The 13,157-nt window shown below is 67.9% G+C and overlaps 4 protein-coding genes across 4 annotated transcripts in view; 3 read left to right on the forward strand and 1 right to left on the reverse strand.

Annotated features, from left to right (window-relative positions):
- EMIHUDRAFT_435809 (hypothetical protein) overlaps positions 1-3,282 on the forward strand; it is a 4,942-nt gene extending 1,660 nt beyond the window's left edge. The window contains exons 4-10 of the mRNA XM_005773444.1: positions 525-573; positions 644-692; positions 941-1,669; positions 1,773-1,928; positions 1,995-2,268; positions 2,401-2,512; positions 2,580-3,282. Of these exons, the coding sequence (XP_005773501.1) occupies positions 525-573; positions 644-692; positions 941-1,669; positions 1,773-1,928; positions 1,995-2,268; positions 2,401-2,512; positions 2,580-2,964 (1,754 nt within the window). The 3' untranslated portion in view covers positions 2,965-3,282. The remainder of the gene's footprint in view (positions 1-524; positions 574-643; positions 693-940; positions 1,670-1,772; positions 1,929-1,994; positions 2,269-2,400; positions 2,513-2,579) is intronic.
- A 606-nt stretch (positions 3,283-3,888) lies between these two features.
- On the forward strand, positions 3,889-6,108 carry EMIHUDRAFT_101766 (hypothetical protein; the record flags this gene model as incomplete). The annotated part of the gene is made up of 1 exon (XM_005773445.1): positions 3,889-6,108. The coding sequence occupies one exon, from the start codon at positions 3,889-3,891 to the stop codon at positions 6,106-6,108; it is 2,220 nt and encodes a 739-aa protein (XP_005773502.1).
- A 3,991-nt stretch (positions 6,109-10,099) lies between these two features.
- Positions 10,100-12,329, forward strand: EMIHUDRAFT_450910 (putative methylcrotonyl-CoA carboxylase; the record flags this gene model as incomplete). Its single annotated transcript, XM_005773446.1, has 7 exons — positions 10,100-10,578; positions 10,647-11,245; positions 11,410-11,552; positions 11,731-11,899; positions 12,035-12,080; positions 12,156-12,204; positions 12,282-12,329. Coding segments are annotated over exons 1-7 (1,515 nt in total), but the record flags the coding sequence as incomplete, so codon positions are not given.
- A 518-nt stretch (positions 12,330-12,847) lies between these two features.
- Positions 12,848-13,157, reverse strand: part of EMIHUDRAFT_208218 (hypothetical protein) — a gene marked incomplete at both ends in the record, with an annotated part of 1,173 nt that continues 863 nt past the window's right edge. Inside the window, one exon of the mRNA XM_005773447.1 lies at positions 12,848-13,111. Within this exon, the coding sequence (XP_005773504.1) occupies positions 12,848-13,111 (264 nt within the window). The remainder of the gene's footprint in view (positions 13,112-13,157) is intronic.

Below are 13,157 nucleotides of genomic sequence, written 5' to 3' on the forward strand. Positions count from 1 at the left end.
GAGGACAAGCGGGTTGTTCACCGCCGGCGCGACGATACGCCTCGCAACAACACCTCCAACACACCTCCAACATACCGTCGACACACCTCCAACGTTCACCCATCTTACCTCGGAGACCCCTGACGCCGCTGTACCACGACACGCCCACGACACGCACACGACACGCACACGACACGCACACGACACGCACACGACACGCACACGACACGCACACGACACGCACACGACACGCACACGACACGCACACGACACACCCACGACACGCCCACGACACGCCCACGACACGCCCGAGACACGCCCACGACACGCCCACGACACGCCCGAGACACGCCCACGACACGCACACGACACGCCCACGACACGCCCACGACACGCACACGACACGCACACGACACGTCCACGACACGCCCACGACACGTCCACGACACACCCACGACACGCACACGACACGTCCACGACACACCCACGACACGCACACGACACGCACACGACACGCCCGACACGCACACGACTGTTGCGTTGCAGGTACGCCGCCGCCGCAGGGCCAGAGACGCGGCTGCCCACTCTTGTCGGGTATGACCTGAACGAGTGCTGGAGGGGCTGGCTGTGAACAGCGTCTCTTCACACCTCTAGCTGTGAACAGGTGGGACCTGAACGAGTGCGAGCACGCGTCGCTGCTCGACCACCTCGAGGCCCGAGACACCCCTCTGAGACGCCTCCGAGACACCTCCGAGACACTTCCGAGACACCTCCGAGACACCTCCAAGACACCTCCGAGACACCTCCGAGACAGCTCCGAGACACCTCCGAGACATCCTCCCATCTCACCTCCCACCTCCCCTCCCCTCCCACCTCCTGAAGGCCCAACGGACGCCCAGCGGAGCACAGCTTCACACGCTCCCGACACGTCCCTCACGCGCTCCCGACACGTCCGATTCAGGCAGAGCACGGCTTCGAGCGCGGCCCGCCCACCCTCTTCATCTCCGAGGCGGTCATGTTTTACGTCAACCCCGCCGCCATCGCGGCGCTCTACGACGACCTCTTCACCTACGGCAAGCAGGCCGGCGAGGCGCAGTACTCGTTCACCGACTCGATGCGGCCGTTTGTGCAGGGGCCCTTCTCCGACGAGGCGACCCGCTTCTTCGGCCGCGAGGGCGTCGACCTGCTCTGCCACACCGCGCGCTGGTCGGGCGCGGTCCAGTTCGCGCACGCCGTCGCCCGCACGCCGGCGGCGGCGCTCGCGCGCGGCTCGCGCGCGGCGGGCTGTTCGCTGCGGGAGCACGTGTCGCCTCTGGTGGAGGCGCCGGTGACGTCGTATGCGCCGGAGCGCGCGTGGCGCCCTCCCGACGCGCCCGCCTCCTTCAACAACTCGTGGTACGCCGTGGCCTTCTCGTCCGAGCTGCAAGACGCGGCGCCGTACGCGACGCGGCTGTTCGGCGAGCCGCTCGCCCTCACGCGCCACCCGGCCGGCGGAGCGGTGCGCTGCGCCGGGCCAGACTCGCTCGCGGCTGAGTACGTGGTCGTGGAGCACCAGGGCCTCGTCTGGGTGTGGCGTGGAGACCCCGCCTCGGCCGACCACCGCATGCTGCCCACGCACCCGGCCCCAGAGGCGACGCACGCGGTGGAGACCATCCTCGACTACGGGTGCGACTGGAAGTACATCGTCGAGGTGAGAGACGGGGAGATATGGGGAGATGAGGGGAGATACGGGGAGATGAGGGGAGATATGGGGTGATAGAGGCATGCATCACAATGAGCCGATTTTGACGCAGAACAACCTCGACACGCCGCACCTCTACTGGCTGCACGACGGCTCCATCCCGCCCATCGAGTCGCTCGGCTGCAACCGCGCAAACATCGGCTCGATCGGGCTGCGCTTCTTCGCCGACGACGTCGGAGTGGGGCACATCGGAAAGACATCCAAGAAGGTGACCAAGGTTGTGCGGTACGACGCGCCACATCTCCCACCTCTCCCCCTCTCTCCCATCTCTCAGGTGACCAAGGTTGTGCGGTACGACGCGCCGAACGTGGTGCGTCACGGCGGCGTCTCTGGCTTCTCGGAGGAGTTCAACATTGTCCCGCTCGGTCCGCACCGCACGCGCGTGCTGCTCCGGCAGCGCTTCCCGAAGGGGCCGATCCTCTCCACGCTGCTGCGCGTGCCGGGCACCGCGCCGGTGCTGCAGTACCTGGTGCGCAACTGGAACTACCAGATCGGTCTCGAGGACTATTGCGTGATGCAGGGCCAGGCGCACAACATCGACGACTTTGGCGCGCTTCCTTAGACGCCTCCCCGACACCTCCCCGACACCTCCCCGACACCTCCCCGACACCTCCTAGACACCTCCCCGACACCTCCCCGACACCTCCTAGACACCCCCTAGACGCTTCGTCTTATGCCAGGCGCCCCGAACTGGAGGGCCACCTCGTCGGGCGACGACCTCATCGTCCGCTTTTGGCGGTGGGTCGCGGCGGCCCGCGAGGCGGACGGCGCCACGTCAGAGTACTTTGTGCGGTGGGACGGCGCGCGTGTCTTCGCGGCGTGCGATTTCTTTTTGCCACGTGTTTTCTTCTTTTTGTAGGTGGGACGGCTCGCGTGTCGACGAGGCGGCGGCCGCCGCCGCGGCGCAGCCTCTGTCCGCGGCGGCCGCGCCGTCGCACGCGGACGCATCGCTGACCACGGAGGAGGAGATGAGCAGCTTGGCGGAGCGGTACACCGCGGCGGTGCCGGTGGCGCAGTACCCGCCGATCAACCACGCGCTCTACTCGCGGCAGCAGACCCTCGCCAACCTCTTCGAACGGGTCGGCGACGCGATGCCGCAGGTTGGCGTCGCGTCGGCCGTCGGCGCGGCGGGCGGGCTGGTCACGGCAGCCGGCGCCGCCACGCACGCAAACAGCGAGGGCATGTCCTCGCTCCTCGTCGCCGCCGCCGACCTAGCAAACGGCGTCTTTACCCTCCCCGCGTAGCGAGGGGCGCGGCGACGCCCCTCGCCGAATGCATTCACGAGACATCTACGTGCCTCCTCCGGGAGTGTGAGGCATGGCTGGGGTTGGAACAGACAGTCGTCAGTCGCTCTAGACTTGGACGGACGTTGGCTGTAGCCGATTCGACGCGCATGCCGTATGTAGTGTGCCGACGAGTATATCGTGTGTCGTGCAGTCTTGTCAGTGACTCTCGCCCATGCTCGTGTCCACAGAGGTATGAAGTATGTGCGCTCGAGTATGTGCGCCCATGTGTACCCGTGTCCGCATGTGCCATGTCTTCACATGCTGATTTTAGAAGGCGCCAGTCCCCGGCCGGAACGCAGAAGGAGAAAGCCCCTCATGGCCTCAACAGTCACCTCTCTCGCGGCGGTGGAAAAGGATTTTTATCGGTCGACGGTCGACACACCGACAACCACACGTAGGTGTGTGGTAAGACCCATCACCCAAGACACTCAGCCAACACGGGGTGCAGAGCAATACCAAACCGAAAAAGAATTTAAACCAATTTTACGGAAAGTGCCTGCCTCGCCCATCCCTGGTCTGGCCGGTTTCTTTCGCGGTACCCGCGGCGGGATAGGGCGGGATAGGCCGCGGGATAGGGCGGGATATATGGCGGGATATGGCGGGATACCGGGAGATACACGCGGATATATGATGAGATACGGAGCCCCCATGATGTGTTCACGACAACGTCCGTGAAGCGTGAAACCGCAACTCCCCGCAAATCGGACGCGACGGGCGAACTTTGCGCTTCGGACGGCCTCGCTTGTTGAGCGCTTGTCGATTCCCATGATTGGCGAGAGCTCGTCATCGATCTAAGTTCTTTTTTGTTTGCTCGCGCGCCACGCGTCGCTCCGCGAGGGCGCGCGCCAACCGCGATTCGAACCGGCGCGACGCGATGCGCCGATGCCGATATCACACTTGGGCGGGACGCACGACGCCCCAACCGAGGACCCGGCGGGCGAGGCTGGCTCTGCGCGCACAGAGCTGATGCCGCTGGCACCGCGCACCGAAGCGCTCGCGGCGTCCGAGCCGGGGCGGGCGGCATCCGAGCTCGAAGGGGCAGCGGTCACGACAGAGGCGGAGGGCTTGCGCTTGCACCTCTCTAACAGCAACAGCACCGGGTACAGGGGCGTGCACAAGCACTCTGGTCGATTCCGAGCGCAGCACAGGGTGAACGGAAGGATTGTGTACCTCGGCTACTTCGACACGGCGGTGGAGGCGGCGGTGGCGTACGCGCGGTCGGTCGGCGAGTACCAACCTCCGACGCAACCTCCCCCGTCGGTGGCGGCAGAGGCGGAGGGCGTGCGGCTGCACCTCTCCAGCAGCAGCAGCACCGGTTACTTAGGCGTGTGGGAGGAGGCCTCTGGCCGCTTCCGGGCGCAGCACAGGGTGGACGGAATGCATGCCGGCCTCGGCAGCTTCCACACGGCGGTGGAGGCGGCGGTGGCCGTTGCGCGGGCCATTAGCGAGGCTTCGGCAGTGGCGACCTCAGCACCCGAGAGCGCGCCGCCCTCCGAGCTTGCCGACGAGACGATCTGCGCCCGCACTCAAGAGCGCGGCAGCGGCGCCATTGGGTGCGTCCTGCCTGCCGGCCACGCCGGGCCGCACTCCTTCACTCTGCAGGGCAAGCGGGCTCGCTGCGTGAAGTGCCCGTTCGACCCGACCGATGTCGAGGCGGAGGAGAGCGGCGAGTGCGCTTCGACGCAGGCCGGCGACGATTCGGAGTCGGAGGTGGAGGCAACGGCCGGAATGGCGGCGCCAGCAGGCTCGGAGGCCACGTCTAGCCAGGAGGCTCCGGTGGCGGAGGCGGAGAGCTTGCGCTTGCACCCCTCCAGCTGCAGCAGCAGCACCGGGTACAAGGGCGTATTCAAGCAGGCCTCTGGCCGCTTCCTCGCGGAGCGCAGGTTGGACGGACGACGGGTATCCCTCGGCACCTTCGACTCGGCGGTGGAGGCGGCGGTGGCGTACGCGCGGGCGGTCGGCGAGTACCAGCCTCCGACAGTGGCCGCTGAGGCGGAGGGCATGCGCTTGCACCTGTCGAGCAGCAACAACACCGGGTACAGGGGCGTGTGCGAGCTCGCCTATGGCCGCTTCCGGGCGCAGCACAGAGTGGATGGAAGGCAGGACGTACTCGGCTACTTCGACACGGCGGTGGAGGCGGCGGCGTCGTACGCGCGGGCGGTCGTCGAGGCAGCGGTGCCGGGAGAGGCTGCAGCGGCGGCTGGCGAGGCGTCCGATTCGGGCGAGGGCGAGCCAGGCGGCGCTGGCGGCGAAGCTGCAGCCGCCGAGAGCAGCGGCACGGGCGAGGCGGCATCCTGCCTCTGGGTCGCTTGCGACCGTTGCGACAAGTGGCGGCGGTTGCCTAGCAGCATGCCCGGCCAACTGCCTGCCGAGTGGTTATGCTGGATGCACCCGGACCCGGCGTGCCGGGTGTGCGAGGCGTCGGAGGAGGAACTTGGGCTGGGGCGGGCTCAAGCTGAGCGCCAAGCGGCAGCGGTGGTGGCGGAGGCGGAGGGGTTGCGCTTGCACCTCTCCAGCAGCAGTACGGGCTACAAGGGCGTGTATGAGCAGTCTGGCCGCTTCCAGGCGAAGCACAGGGTGGACGGCAGGCTGGCTCACCTCGGCACCTTCGACACCGCGGTCGAGGCGGCGGTTGCGTATGCGCGGGCGGTCGGCGAGTATCAACCTCCGACAGTAGCTGCGGCGGAGGCGGAGGGCTTGCAGCTGCACCTCTCTAGCAGCAACGCCACCGGCTACAAGGGCGTGTTCAAGGATGGCGCGCGTTTCAAGGCGCAGCACAGGGTGGACGGCAGGATGGTCTTCGACACGGCGGTGGAGGCGGCGGTGGCCTATGCGCGGGCAGTTGGGCAGGCGGCGGCGGCAGGAGTGGCAGGGTCATCGGCAGCGGCGGCGGGCGAGGCGTCCGGCTCGGGCGAGGGCGAGCAAGGCGGCGCTGGCGGCGAGGCTGCAGACGCCGAGGGCAGCAGCGACGAGGAGGAGGCAGCCTCTTGCCTCTGGGTTGCTTGCGACCGCTGCGACAAGTGGCGGCGGCTGCCTAGCGGCATGCCAGGCTCGCTCACTGCCGAGTGGTTCTGCTGGATGCACCCGCCACAATCGGCCTAAAAACCCAGCCCAGTATGAGGTGTTATGAGGTGTTATGAGGTGTTATGAGGTGTTACGTAAAATGTGAAAAAAGTCGTGAGTCGCATGCCAGCCCACAGAAAGACACACAATAAACGCAAATATGGACAATACAGTATCACCGACGGGAATGTGGACTGTGCCGCAAATGTACCATCCATGTTAGCCCAGCCCAATTGGCCAAGAGTAACGTACGCACAGTTTTCTATCAGCCCAGCCCGAGCGGGTCCCGCGCCGCCCGCGCCGCCCGCGTGCGCTGCCGCTTGGCGTTGGAGCGCTGCGTGTGCCACTCGGCGCTGCCGGCGTGCGCGTTGCAGTGCGCCGGCGCCCTCGGCTCGCCGCCCCGCCAGTGGCGGCACGCGGACACGGGCGCGTCGCACGCGAAGCAGTAGCAGTTGGGGCAGGCCGCCTCGTTGCCTTCGACCGGCGCCGCGACCGGCCTCTCCGCCGCATGGAAGGGGTGGAGTGGGCAGAACGCACGCTGGTGCGGCAGGTGCTCGGGTAGCAAGCCTGTGCGGCGCAAGCAAGGTGGGCAGTGAGAGTGCATCCGACAGTACTCGTGCCGGGGGTGGCTTGGGAGCGCCTGATGCTGCGGAGATCTGCACGTCGCCGCCTGCGAGCGAAGGAGCGGCGGCGGCGGGGCTTTGAGGCGGCGGCGCCACCTCCTCCACCCCGTCGTCGCTCATCGCCTCCGCCTCCGCCTCCGACGCCTCCGACTTCTCCTGCTCCGCCTCCACTTCCACCTCATCGTTCTCTCCCTCCTCCCCCGCCGCCTCGCGTTGAACGCTCGCGTCGGGCGCCGAAGGCGCGGCGTCGCTCGAGGAGGATGGCTGCGCGCCGTCATCGCCGCCGCCGCCGCCGCCGCCGCCGCCGCCGCCGCCGCCCGCGCCCTTGCCTCGCTTCGCCTCCCGCGCCTTGTCGGTGAGAACCCGCGCCCGCTTGCCTGTGACGGCGGTGCTGCAGGGCCCCTCGTGCCAGAGGCGGAGGTTGCAGCCGAGCGTCTTGCAGCTCGGAGCGCGGAGGGGCGGCGAGGTAGCCTCCTCCTCCTCGCCGCTGCTCTCGGCGGCTGCAGCCTCGCCGCCAGCGCCGCCTGGCTCGCCCTCGTGCGAGTCGGACGCCTCGCCCGCCGCCGCCGCCGACGGCCCTGCCTCTCCTGCCGCCGCCGCCTGCCCGACCGCCCGCGCATACGCCACCGCCGCCTCCACCGCCGTGCCGAAGGAGCCGATGGAGACCTGCCTTCCGCCCGCCCTGCGCCGCACCCCGAAGCGGCCAGAGGCCTGCTCGAACACGCCCATGTAGCCGGCGCTGCTGTTGCTGGAGAGGTGCAAGCGCAAGCCCTCCGCCTCCACCACCACCGCTGCCGCTTGGCGCTCCGTCTCACACTCCATCTCCTGTACGGCTGCTGCTACGTCTCGCGGAGTTGATCGGAGCCGTGGCGGTTGCACCTCTCCAGCAACAGCAGCGCCGGCTACACGGATTTGCCCGCCAACGTCGACTGCTCTCGGTGCTGCTCAGACCTTTTGGCCAGACCTCGTCGAGCAGTGCATCTAGGACGGCTGGAGCTAGCATGGCTCGATAGAGCCGAGACCCCGTGTTGAGGCGGCGCTCCTGTGGGCGGCTGTGGAATCGGCAGATTCGACCTCAGATCTCCAGTATTCTCATCCCAGTGGATGGACGTCCGGACGTCCCTTCGTGTTCCTCTCGCCGTCCGCCAGCGAGACGCTCTGTCGCTGGCGGCCGCAGTTTTCTGTGACCCACCCACCTCTCCCTTGTGTTTTGTCTGGGGAGGGGCTTCTCCTGCGGAGTCGTGCGTGCGCAGGGCTCCTCTTCGCTTTCTTCTACTCCCTACTATCATCTCGTTCCCGTCCTACCAGAGAAGAGAGCGCGCTGTGCGGGGGCGCGCATCAGAAATCGCATTTTTTCGCTGCTCAACACACTATAGAAGACGGAGCTCGCACGCGGGCAAATCTTCTCACTGCCCCGGCGCCCACGCCTCGATCTTCTTGGGAGGCAGCTGGTTCGACAGGTCCTCTCCGTGGCCTAGGCAGCCGCGTTTACCCTCGCCCCAGGAAAACACGGGGCCGCTGGCGGTGATGGCGAGGCTGTGGTATGTTCCCGCCGACACGAAGACGACGCGCTGGCCAGCAAAGGCCTCGATCTTCTTTGGCAGCGGCTGGGTCTGCTCGTCGCCGTGGCCTAGCTGGCCGTGGCCTCCATAGCCCCAGCTCCAGACAGCGCCGTCGGCGGTGATGGCGAGGCTGTGCAAATCTCCAGCCGACACAGCGATGACGCGCTGCCCAGCAACGGCCTCGATCTTCTTGGGCAGCAGCTGGTTCTGCTGGTCGCCGTGGCCCAGCCTGCCAGAGCTTCCCAAGCCCCAGCTCCAGACAGCGCCGTCAGCGGTGATGGCGAGGCTGTGCAAATCTCCAGCCGACACAGCGACGATGCACTGGCCCGCCAAGGCCCCAACCTTCTTGGGCAGCAGCTGCGACTCGTGGTCGCCGTGGCCCAGCTTGCCAGAGCTTCCCTGGCCCCAGCTCCAGACGTCGCCGTCAGCGGTGAGGGCCAGGCTGTGGTATCCTCCACCCGACACGGCGACGACGCGCTGGCCAGTAAAGGCCTTGACCTTTTTGGGCACCAGCTGGTGCTGCGCGTTGCCATGGCCCAGCTGGCCAAAGGCTCCACCGCCCCAGCTCCAGACGGCGCCGTCGGCGGTGAGAGCGAGGCTGTGCATGTCTCCAGCCGACATGCTCACGGCGCGCTGGCCAGCCAAGGCCTCGATCTTTTTGGGCTGCCACTGGTTCTGCTGGTCGCCGTGGCCCAAGCAGCCATAGGCTCCATCGCCCCAGCTCCAGACAGCGCCGTCGGTGGTGAGGGCGAGGCTGTGGCCACTTCCAACCGACACGCTCACGGCGCACTCGTCACCCGGCGTTGACGGGAGGCGGGTCGGCGTGTTGAGCTGCGTCACGCCCTCGCCGTGACCGAGAAGGCCTGGTGATTCCTCCTCCTCGTCGTCTTCCTCCTCCTCCTCCTCCTCCCCGCCCTCCGCTGCCGTTCCGCACGACGAGAGCCGCCCCTCGCCGTCGATGAAGACGCTGTGCCGTTCGCCTGCTGCCGCCCTCGCCGGCCGGTTGGACTCGTGCAGCAACGCCGAAAAGCACAGCCACCGCACGGCGCAGCCCTCGCCCGCTGGCGGCGGCGGCAGCTCGAAGCCGCGCTCTTGCGCCCACAAGCGGATGCCCTCCTCCGCAAGCGAGGCGTGGAAGAGCAGCGAGACGGCCGCGACGCGAGCGATGTCGATGGGGCTGTTGAAGCGGGAGAGGACGCGCTCGAGGAGCTCCCTGGGGAGGTCGAGGAGCCGGGCGGGCGGCGGCGCGTCTGGCGAGGGAGCGGCGGTGGCGGCGGCGGCAAGGCGGCGCGAGCGGCGGCGCGGCGGGGTGGACATCGCGAGGAAAAGAAAGGGCGCTGCGCGTGCGACGCACACCGCCACGTTGCTCGGTTGCTCGGAGCGACTGCGCGCCGTTCGCGAGCGGGGGCGAGGTCGCCGCCGCTGCTGGCTGTGAACGCTCCCGGACGCCTTATTTGGCCCGCACCCCCACCCACCCGCCACCCGGACCCGGGCCAGCGCCCAGAGGTGAGGGGGGTCGCGGAGCTATGAATCGGAGATCGCCGTACAACTGCCACGCCGCTAACGCTTCCCAAACACTCTCGTACCGTCGATTGCACAGGCGTGTAGACGCTATTGTGTATTGACTGGCCAGTCAGTCGCCCTCACTCAGAGAGAGAGACCTCAGAGGTAATCGTGACGACACAGGATCCACAGCTTGTGAGCCGCGTCGCCCGGGCGGAGAGAGCGCGCCACGCGCTGCGCCACACACGCTCCGCACAGCTCGCGCCGCCCATGCGCCCAGGAGAGAGCAGGGCGCCTTCCCACCAGCGGATTTTAATTTTTTTGGCGACGGTCCTTCCGGAGGCCGCGTTCCAGAGGTCATGAAGACCCTGCGCTCGACGGTTGTGCGTGCGGCTGGCAGTAGGCTGCTGAGCGCGCGTGCGGCAGCTGCGTCGGTGCTCGATGGCGCGGTCGACACCTCGAGCGCCTCCTTCCTCGCGAACGCCGCGCGGATGGACGAGCAGCTGATAGAGGTTCGCTCGGCGACAGCGGTGGCACACGAGGGCGGTGGCCCGCGCGCGCGGGCGCTGCACACGGCGCGCGGCAAGATGCTCGCGCGGCAGCGCGTCGAGGCCCTCCTCGACCCCGGCTCGCCCTTCCTTGAGCTCTCCCCGCTCGCCGGCCACGACCTGTACGGCGACGAAGCGGTGCCGTCGGGCGGCGTGGTGACGGGCGTCGGCTCGGTGAGCGGGCGACTGGTGATGATCGTGGCGAACGACGCGACGGTCAAGGGAGGGACCTACTACCCGATCACGGTGAAGAAGCACCTTCGCGCGCAAGAGGTGCAGAACAGACGCGTTCACACCTCCTCTTCACGCCTCCTCTTCACGCCTTCAGCCGCGATCGTCAGGTTGCGGCGCAGAACCGGCTGCCGTGCGTCTACCTCGTCGACTCGGGCGGCGCCAACCTGCCGCGGCAGGCCGACGTCTTCCCCGACAAGGAGCACTTCGGCCGCATCTTCTTCAACCAGGCGAGGATGTCGGCTGCCGGAGTGCCGCAGCTGGCGCTCGTCTGCGGCAGCTGCACCGCCGGCGGGGCGTACGTGCCCGCGATGGCCGACGAGGCGGTGATCGTGCGTGGCAACGGCACCATCTTCCTCGGGGGGCCGCCGCTCGTCAAGGCGGCCACCGGCGAGGAGGTCACGGCGGAGGAGCTGGGCGGCGCAGACGTGCACTGCAAGACCTCGGGCGTGACCGACCACTACGCGCTCGATGAGCCGCACGGTCTGAGGCTGGCGCGCCAGATGGTCGCCTCGCTCCCGCCCTCGCAGGGCGGGTCGCTGCCCCGCGCGGACGCGCGGCCGCCGCTCTTCGACCCGGCGGAGCTCCGCGGTCTGGTACCGGCGGACTCGCGCCAGCCGCTGCCGATGCGTCGCGTGCTCGCCCGTGTGCTGGACGGGTCTGAGCTGAGCGAGTTCAAGGCGGAGTACGGCTCGACGCTGATCACCGGGTGCCGGATCGCCGAGACGCAGCCGACACACCGCCGAGATGCAGCCGAGATGGAGGGAGGTAGGAGACGCCCGCCTGCACGGGCGAGAGGAGCGGCGCAGCGGCCCGCACACCGCGCGCGTGGTCGGCGCCTCTTCACGGCGGCGTGTCTCTGGTGTGGAACAGGTTTGGGTCCGTGCACGGGTACCGGGTCGGCGTCGTGGCAAACGACGGCGTGCTCTTCTCCGAGTCGGCGCAGAAGGGGGCCCACTTTGTGCAGTTGTGCGCGCAGCGCGGCATCCCCCTCCTCTTTGTGCAGAATATCACCGGTCCGTATCTCCCCATATCTGCCCATATCTCGCAGGAGCGACTTCTCCTCTCGCCCAGTAAGCTGTCCGTATCTCCCCATATCTCCCCACATCTCCCCACATCTCCCACATCTCCCCACATCTCCCCACATCTCCCCACATCTCCCCACATCTCCCCACATCTCCCCACCTCTCGCAGGCTTCATGGTGGGCAAGGCTGCCGAGCACGAGGGCATCGCCAAGCACGGCGCGAAGCTGGTCAACGCGGTCGCGACCGCCAACGTGCCAAAGCTGACCGTGGTGGTTGGCGGCTCGTTCGGCGCGGGGAACTATGGCATGTGCGGCCGGGCCTACTCGCCGCGGTTCATGTTCATGTGCCTAGAAGCGGAATACGTATTCTTGTGCTCCAACTAGCGCCCGAGAGGACACGTATTCACGCGGTGCTCTGAACACACTGCACAATACCGTATTCGTGCCCTGAAGTTGGCGTATTCAGCACGTAGGTTCATGTGGCCAAACTCGCGCATCGGCGTCATGGGGGGCGAGCAGGCCCGGCCGCGCCTGTTCACAGCTAGAGGTGTGAAGAGACGCTGTTCACGCATTGGCGTCATGGGGGGCGAGCAGGCGGCGGGCGTGCTCTGTCAGGTCAAGGAGGCGCAGGCGGCGCGTGCGGGCGCGCCGCTCGACGCGCGGCTTCACGGCTTGAGCCTTTGACCGGCGCCTCCTCACGGCGGCCCGGTGTGTCGTCAGGCACGCCGCTCGACGCGCCGGGCCTCGAGAAGTACCGCGAGAGCATCCGCGGCCGCTTCGACGGCGAGGCGAACCCTCTGTACGCGACGGCGCGCCTCTGGGAGGGGCGGGGCACGTCGCGAGGGTCGCCGAGATTGCCCGAGCTCACCCGAGATTGGCTCCACCTCAGGCGCGCCTCTGGGACGACGGCATCATCGAGCCCGAGTCCACCCGCGACGTGCTCGGGCTGGCGCTCGCCGCGGCGGACGAGGCGCCCGTCGAGGAGACGCGCTTCGGCGTCTTCCGCATGTGAGACGGGGGGGGGGGGGGGGGGAGGAGTGGAGAGGGCACTTTTGGAGTAAGCAGCGATTGTCCCGCGCCGGGAGATGCGCAACGATTGCCGGAGAGAGACGGCGGCCGCGTCCCCGCGAGGGAGAGTGAGCGGGGTTTTAATTTCCCAAGAGAGATACCGATAAGTGCCTCAAGAGCGGCGCGCAATACACCGCAATTTGCAGGAAAGCTCAACAGCGCGCTCGTCGTGTGAGCGCGGGCCGCGAGATTAACGATAAACCGCAAGTATCCGCTCTCTATCGGTTTCGCAGCAGCAGCCCCTGTGGCGGGATCCGCTCGATGGCCGCATCGAGCGCCCCGTAGATGCCTCGCAGCTGCTGGGCCGCGCCGCTGTCGACGCCGTGGTGGGAGGGCGTGAAGGGCGGGAAGTGGCTGCGCGCGGCGAGCGGCACGTCGAGGAAGTCGAGGATCGACGGGACGGACGCGTTGAGCGTCTCGTACCGCACGACGAGGATGTCGGACGTGCAGCGCGGCGCGCGGCAAGAGAGCCAGGAGCGGAACTGGGCCATGGTACCGAAGAGGTCGGCGCCTGCGCGCGGCCGCGGG

Source organism: Emiliania huxleyi (assembly GCF_000372725.1).
Source record: "Emiliania huxleyi CCMP1516 unplaced genomic scaffold EMIHUscaffold_34, whole genome shotgun sequence".
Lineage (NCBI taxonomy): Eukaryota > Haptophyta > Isochrysidales > Noelaerhabdaceae > Emiliania > Emiliania huxleyi.